The 6,207-nt window shown below is 45.4% G+C and overlaps 1 protein-coding gene across 1 annotated transcript in view; it reads left to right on the top strand.

Moving 5' to 3' along the window:
- Nucleotides 1–6,207, top strand: part of LOC115164350 (B-cell linker protein) — a 22,713-nt gene continuing 16,506 nt past the window's right edge. Inside the window, exons 1-7 of the mRNA XM_029716743.1 lie at nt 1–150; nt 2,793–2,818; nt 2,948–2,982; nt 3,155–3,195; nt 3,307–3,400; nt 3,590–3,684; nt 3,788–3,851. Of these exons, the coding sequence (XP_029572603.1) occupies nt 142–150; nt 2,793–2,818; nt 2,948–2,982; nt 3,155–3,195; nt 3,307–3,400; nt 3,590–3,684; nt 3,788–3,851 (364 nt within the window). The 5' untranslated portion in view covers nt 1–141. The remainder of the gene's footprint in view (nt 151–2,792; nt 2,819–2,947; nt 2,983–3,154; nt 3,196–3,306; nt 3,401–3,589; nt 3,685–3,787; nt 3,852–6,207) is intronic.

Raw genomic sequence — 6,207 nt, 5'->3', positions numbered from 1 at the left:
CGCATCAGGACTGTTGTAGCTGCTAGCCTAACTGTTCATAGTTCAGTGTTCCTTGTCCCGCTCTTACTCTAATGCGTATTTGCATCTGAGGCCAGCAACAAAGGAATTTCCTCATGAGTTGAGAAGAGAGACTCCAAAATTATGACAATGGTAACGTACAGTTTCAATTTGTTACCTTCTGAAAATAATCAGACAATAATAGAACATATACACTTTACAACATTTAAACTTTGTACAGACCTCTCACTTTGTGGTGATAAAAGGAAATTACACATAGCCCAATTTGCCAATAACATTGCAACAAATTGTTCAGCAACTTAGAAATACAGTAGTAGGCTACCTTCATTACGGAATGGAGAACTATGAGGATTGTTATAATGATGAGTCATACAGTTTTACAGTGTTATACAGTGTGGACTTTCACTTTTCGTACAGTGGCTTTATTGTTGATCAGGTAAATGGTGTCACCTGCTCCCAGTTATTGCGTTCAATTGCTCTGCCTACACAAGCTCCCAATATAAACACTCACAGAGCTGCTTAATGCCTAAGATTAGAATGTTTTCCAGTCATTAAAATCATTCCCTAAATGAAAGGTTTTCACTGCAACATGTCCATGCGCATCGATAGCCGTTAATTATTGATTTATTTGTTATTAAATAATGATACGTGTAGTGATTGAAAGGGAACAGCTGATGCAGGGCTTGAGATCAATTGGTGTTTTCAAGGGTATGTGCCAATAATATCTCCTGTCTCCTGAAGTGTACACTCGTTCACTACTTCACACACATTTAAAAGCATAGGATTGGCGGGATTGGGCTAGAGAGTTTCCACCATATTTCTTATATCAGCCATTTTCTTTTAAATCAGTGAAGGTAAGTGAAGAAGTGCACACTTTGGGAAGAAGGAGAGATATTGGGATGTGGCCAGAGGGAGCCACAACCACCTGATCTGTGCCAGAAAGGTGCAGACCTCTTGGAAGAGGTCGTAGTATCTACGATCACATACTGGGAGGCTATCTGGCCTAGTAGTAAGTCCATGATAGCTAAGGGTTTTGCTTGTACAATAGTAAGGTGCCATGATGTGAAATACACTGTAAGATAAACCTCTAGAAAATGGTTACCCAATACATGTATGGCTGTACCATTGCACTTTACTAGGCAGAACCAGAAGCCAGCACACCTGTGAGCAGCTTAGCATTAGCCAGTGCAACTGCACTGTGCTCTGTCCCTGTTTACATCAGATACGATTCATAGTCACACGGTCATTTCCCTTTCCTACTGGTAGCTTATGGTCTCCCACGGTCCATAACAATGTCATTTTCTGTGGTCACCATCACTCTCCCTTGCTTAAAGGGCTAGCTCAGAACACAATCATAAATGTATCGTTTTCATATCATAGATGTTGTCAAGCCGAACACATTGCCTGCTCCCGTCTCTAAAATTAGACTGGGATTTTCAGACTGGGTGAAAAACAAGAGATTGCTATTTGAAAGAGTTTACGCAGATACTGTTAATTGTATAATGAACATGCATCACAGATTTAAACTCTGCTGCTGCTAACAAAGTAAGGAATCCTCAGCTTACTTGCTGTATTTGCTGTATTTTTATATATTTTGTAATCAACATGTTGCGGTCTTTCTTGGTCTATATACAAACTACTTCAAAGGTAGGAAAGACATGAGTTATTAAATTAACAACACTAAACAGAACATGCTAATGATTTAAAACATGTCAGGACATGAATATGTTAAAGACGGCGCCTAGGACTGTAACAATGGGGGAAATGATATTCAAAGTAGTGTCGACCTGAGGCATAGATATCAGTTATGACTCATGACATCTTCCTTTTCCACTAATTAAACAGACCTACAGCTTGCCAGAGAATCCCTGAAGTCTATAAAATGTTCATTGAATGATTAGTTGATAGATTGACTGATTCATTGATTGATAATGACACTGTTTAAGTAATGGGATACAGTAGAACAGAAAATAGATTTGTTTACTAAAGAGAGACTTTAGCAAAGACCATGTGGGCTGGCTTTGTTCATTACCAATGTTGACGCACAGGATATCTAAACATTAACCAGACGAATCAACTCAAACTGTCCTTCTCTTGCCTTCTCTCTCTCCCCGTCTCATTCTCCCCTTTCCCTCCCCCTCTCTATTTCTGGGATAATTTACATCAGTCCTTCCTCTACTCTCTGACCAGCCATGCTGTGAAAACACAGCCAAGTACACTTCCTGGTTTTTGTCATCTGTTTCATCACGGGGACAGTGTGCCACAAATTACAGCCTCAATTATCCCCTTCTCCCAGATACACACGTTGATGTGGCTTCACTAGATCATTTGTCATTTGTGTAATAATTTGTGTAAATAGTTTCTTTCACCTACTAAGGCTAGTATAAAAGAAAGACATATTTTAGATTGTTGGACATTTCAATTCTCAATACTCCCCTGTGGTAGTTTGTGATAGTTTGTCATCTTCAAAGTTGCTTTATTGTAATTTATTCTTACCCGAGGTCTTGGCTTTGGATTAAAGCTCTTTTGTCTAGCTTAGTGACCTTCGGTACGTAAAGCAGTCATCGACACAGCCTGTGTGATAGCTCTGATAGCGAGTCTGATGGGAGAGTTAATTACATGTAAATATCTGGGATGGGCCAGACATATAGTATGACGGCACCGTTTATTGTATGTCACACAACCGGTATGAAAACGCTAGTGTTGAGATTGTATCGTGACTGTGTTCGTGTGTGTGCTACAGACTTCCCAGTCAATTCTGTTTTCTTTTTCAGAGTTTCTTTGGAAAATTAAAGAACCTGTAAGTAGCCTACCGTGTAGATAAACGTTTTGTTCTTCATTCTTGTATGCCTTCCTTCTGACCAGAAATATAAAGCCACTGACATGACACAGCACGCAAGTAACATTTCTCATTACATTTTCATTACAGACACAGTGGGCCTCCAGCTCCACCCAAAAGAATAGGTGAGCCTTCAGGAAATCCCCATTATTATGCTCGTGGTTATAGGGTTCCTCTTTATGGAGGTTATAATGTGATGTTCTTCTTCTGCTCTCTATCTCTCTTCTCCCCAATTTCTCCCTCTCTTTCTCCATCCCCCTTCTCTACTTTCTCTCTGTCTCTATTCATTTGTTTCAGAGAACAATGCGGGGTATGGTGGCTGGCCAGAAGATGAGTTTGTAAGTAGAAAAACACACACATACACATTCACCCAGACTGACACACCAATGGATATTTTGTTGTGAGAGGTCCTGTGGAGTCATCTTGGCTTGTGTGTGTGTGTATCACAGGACGATGAGGATGGGAACACATATGAGGCTCCCCCCTGTGAGCGACCGGCCATGAAGGTTCCTCCCAGACATGTGGAGGAGAACGTCTATTTGGGTAACACCACCACTGTAGACTATCATTCTCATTTGGGATTTGCTCAAATCTGACTTTCATGGAAAGTATGCATTGAGGCCAATGGGAGTTTGGTGCGTGGATCTCAAGTTATAATTTGTATGTATTGTTTTGAGGTGTGTTTTTATGTGAAAAGACCATTTTCTTTGTTGCTGTTTTTGTGTTCCACAGATAGTTCTTCAGAGAGGTCCAATCGTGTTCTTCCCAAAAGGCAGGCAGCTCCGCCCCCAAGGCCAGCCAAGATGGCGCCCATGGGCAAAGCATCGGTAAACTGTCAGAGTATCAATGCCCATACCTACCTCTGACTAGCCTGTCTCTGTGTGTCTGCATACCTTTAGTGTTATTTAATGTTGTCTTTCCCCTCTATAGAAACAGCAGCCTCACCATCAGCCTGACCCTGAGGAGTTCTACATCGACCCCAACACCAAGAAACGTGAGACACCTCTCTCTATCCTCCCCTCTCTATCCTCCTCTCTCTATCCTCCTCTCTCTATCCTCCACTCTCTATCTCTATCCTCTTCTCTCTATCCTCCTCTCTCTCTATCTCTATCCTCCTCTCTCTATCTCTGTCCTCTTCTCTCTATCCTCCTCTCTGTCCTCTTCTCTGTATCCTCCTCTCTCTCTATCCTCTTCTCTCTATCCTCCTCTCTCTATCCTGCTCTCTGTCCGCTTCTCTCCATCCTCCTCTCTCTATCCTCCCCTCTCTATCCTCTCTCTATCCTCCCCTCTCTATCCTCCCCTCTCTATCCTCCTCTCTCTATCCTCTCTGTATCCTCCTCTCTCTATCCTCCCCTCTCTATCCTCCCCTCTCTATCCTCCCCTCTCTATCCTCCTCTCTCTATCCTCCCCTCTCTATCCTCCTCTCTCTATCCTCTCTCTATCCTCCTCTCTCTATCCTCCCCTCTCTATCTTCCCCTCTCTATCCTCCCCTCTCTATCCTCCCCTCTCTATCCTCCTCTCTCTATCCTCCCCTCTCTATCCTCCCCTCTCTATCCTCCTCACTCTATCCTCTCTCTATCCTCTCCTCTCTATCCTCCCCTCTCTATCCTCCCTCTCTCTATCCTCTCTCTATCCTCCTCTCTCTATCCTCCTCTCTGTATCCTCCTCTCTCTATCCTCCCCTCTCTATCCTCCTCTCTCTATCCTCCCCTCTCTATCCTCCTCTCTCTATCCTCCTCTCTCTATCCTCCCCTCCCTATCCTCCTCTCTCTATCCTCCTCTCTCTATCCTCCCCTCTCTATCCTCCCCTCTCTATCCTCCTCTCTCTATCCTCCCCTCTGTATCCTCTCTCTATCCTCCCCTCTCTATCCTCCTCTCTCTATCCTCCCCTCTGTATCCTCTCTCTATCCTCCCCTCTCTATCCTCCTCTCTCTATCCTCCTCTCTCTATCCTCCTCTCTCTATCCTCCTCTCTCTATCCTCCCCTCTCTATCCTCCTCTCTCTATCCTCCTCTCTCTATCCTCCTCTCTCTATCCTCCTCTCTCTATCCTCCCCTCTCTATCCTCCTCTCTCTATCCTCCTCTCTCTATCCTCCCCTCTCTATCCTCCTCTCTCTATCCTCCTCTCTCTATCCTCCTCTCTCTATCCTCCTCTCTCTATCCTCCCCTCTCTATCCTCCTCTCTCTATCCTCCTCTCTCTATCCTCCCCTCTCTATCCTCCCCTCTCTATCCTCCCCTCTGTATCCTCCTCTCTCTATCCTCCCCTCTGTATCCTCCTCTCTATCCTCCCCTCTCTATCCTCTCTGTCTCCTCCTCTCTCTATACATCCTCCTCTCCTCTTCCTCCCCTTATCCCTCTCATCTATCCTCCCCTCTTATCCTCCTATCTCTATCCTCCCCTCTCTATCCTCCTCTCTCTATCCTCCCCTCGGTATCCTCTCTCTATCCTCCCCTCTGTATCCTCCCCTCTCTATCCACCGCTCTCTATCCTCCCCCTGTATCCTACACTCTCTATCCTCCTCTCTCTATCCTCCGCTCTGTATCCTCCTCTCTCTATCCTCCTCTCTGTATCCTCCTCTCTCTATCCTCCCCTCTCTATCCCCTCTCTCCTATCCCCCTCTCTATCCTCCCCTCTCTACCTCCTCTCTGTATCCTCCTCTCTCTATCCCTCCTCATCTGTATCCTACTCTTCGTCCTCCTTCTCATCCTCCTCTTTGTTCCTCCTCTCTCGATCATCCCTCTGTATCCTCTCTGTATCCTCCCCTCTCTATCCTCCCCTCTGTCTCCTCCTCTCTCTATCCTCCCCTCTGTATCCTCTCTCTATCCTCCCCACTCTATCCTCCCCTCTCTATCCTCCCCTCTCTATCCTCCTCTCTCTATCCTCCTCTCTGTATCCTCCTCTCTCTATCCTCCCCTCTGTATCCTCTCTGTATCCTCCCCTCTCTATCCTCCTCTCTGTATCCTCCCCTCTCTATCCTCTCTCTATCCTCCCATCTGTATCCTCCTACTCTATCCTCCCCTCTGTATCCTCCTCGCTCTATCCTCCCCTCTGTATCCTCTCTCTATCCTCCCCTCTCTATCCTCCCCTCTCTATCCTCCTCTCTGTATCCTCCTCTCTGTATCCCTCCTCTCTCTATCCTCCCCTCTGTATCCTCTCTCTATCCTCCCCTCTCTATCCTCCCCTCTCTATCCTCCCCTCTCTATCCTCCCCTCTCTATCCTCCTCTCTCTATCCTCCCCTCTGTATCCTCTCTCTCTCCTCCCCTCTCTATCCTCCCCTCTCTATCCTCCTCTCTCTATCCTCCCCTCTGTATCCTCCCCTCTCTATCCTCCCCTCTGTATCCTCTCTCTAT

This window comes from Salmo trutta, chromosome 27, assembly GCF_901001165.1.
Source record: "Salmo trutta chromosome 27, fSalTru1.1, whole genome shotgun sequence".
Taxonomy (NCBI): domain Eukaryota; kingdom Metazoa; phylum Chordata; class Actinopteri; order Salmoniformes; family Salmonidae; genus Salmo; species Salmo trutta.
This window is presented reverse-complemented; position numbering and strand designations above follow the sequence as displayed.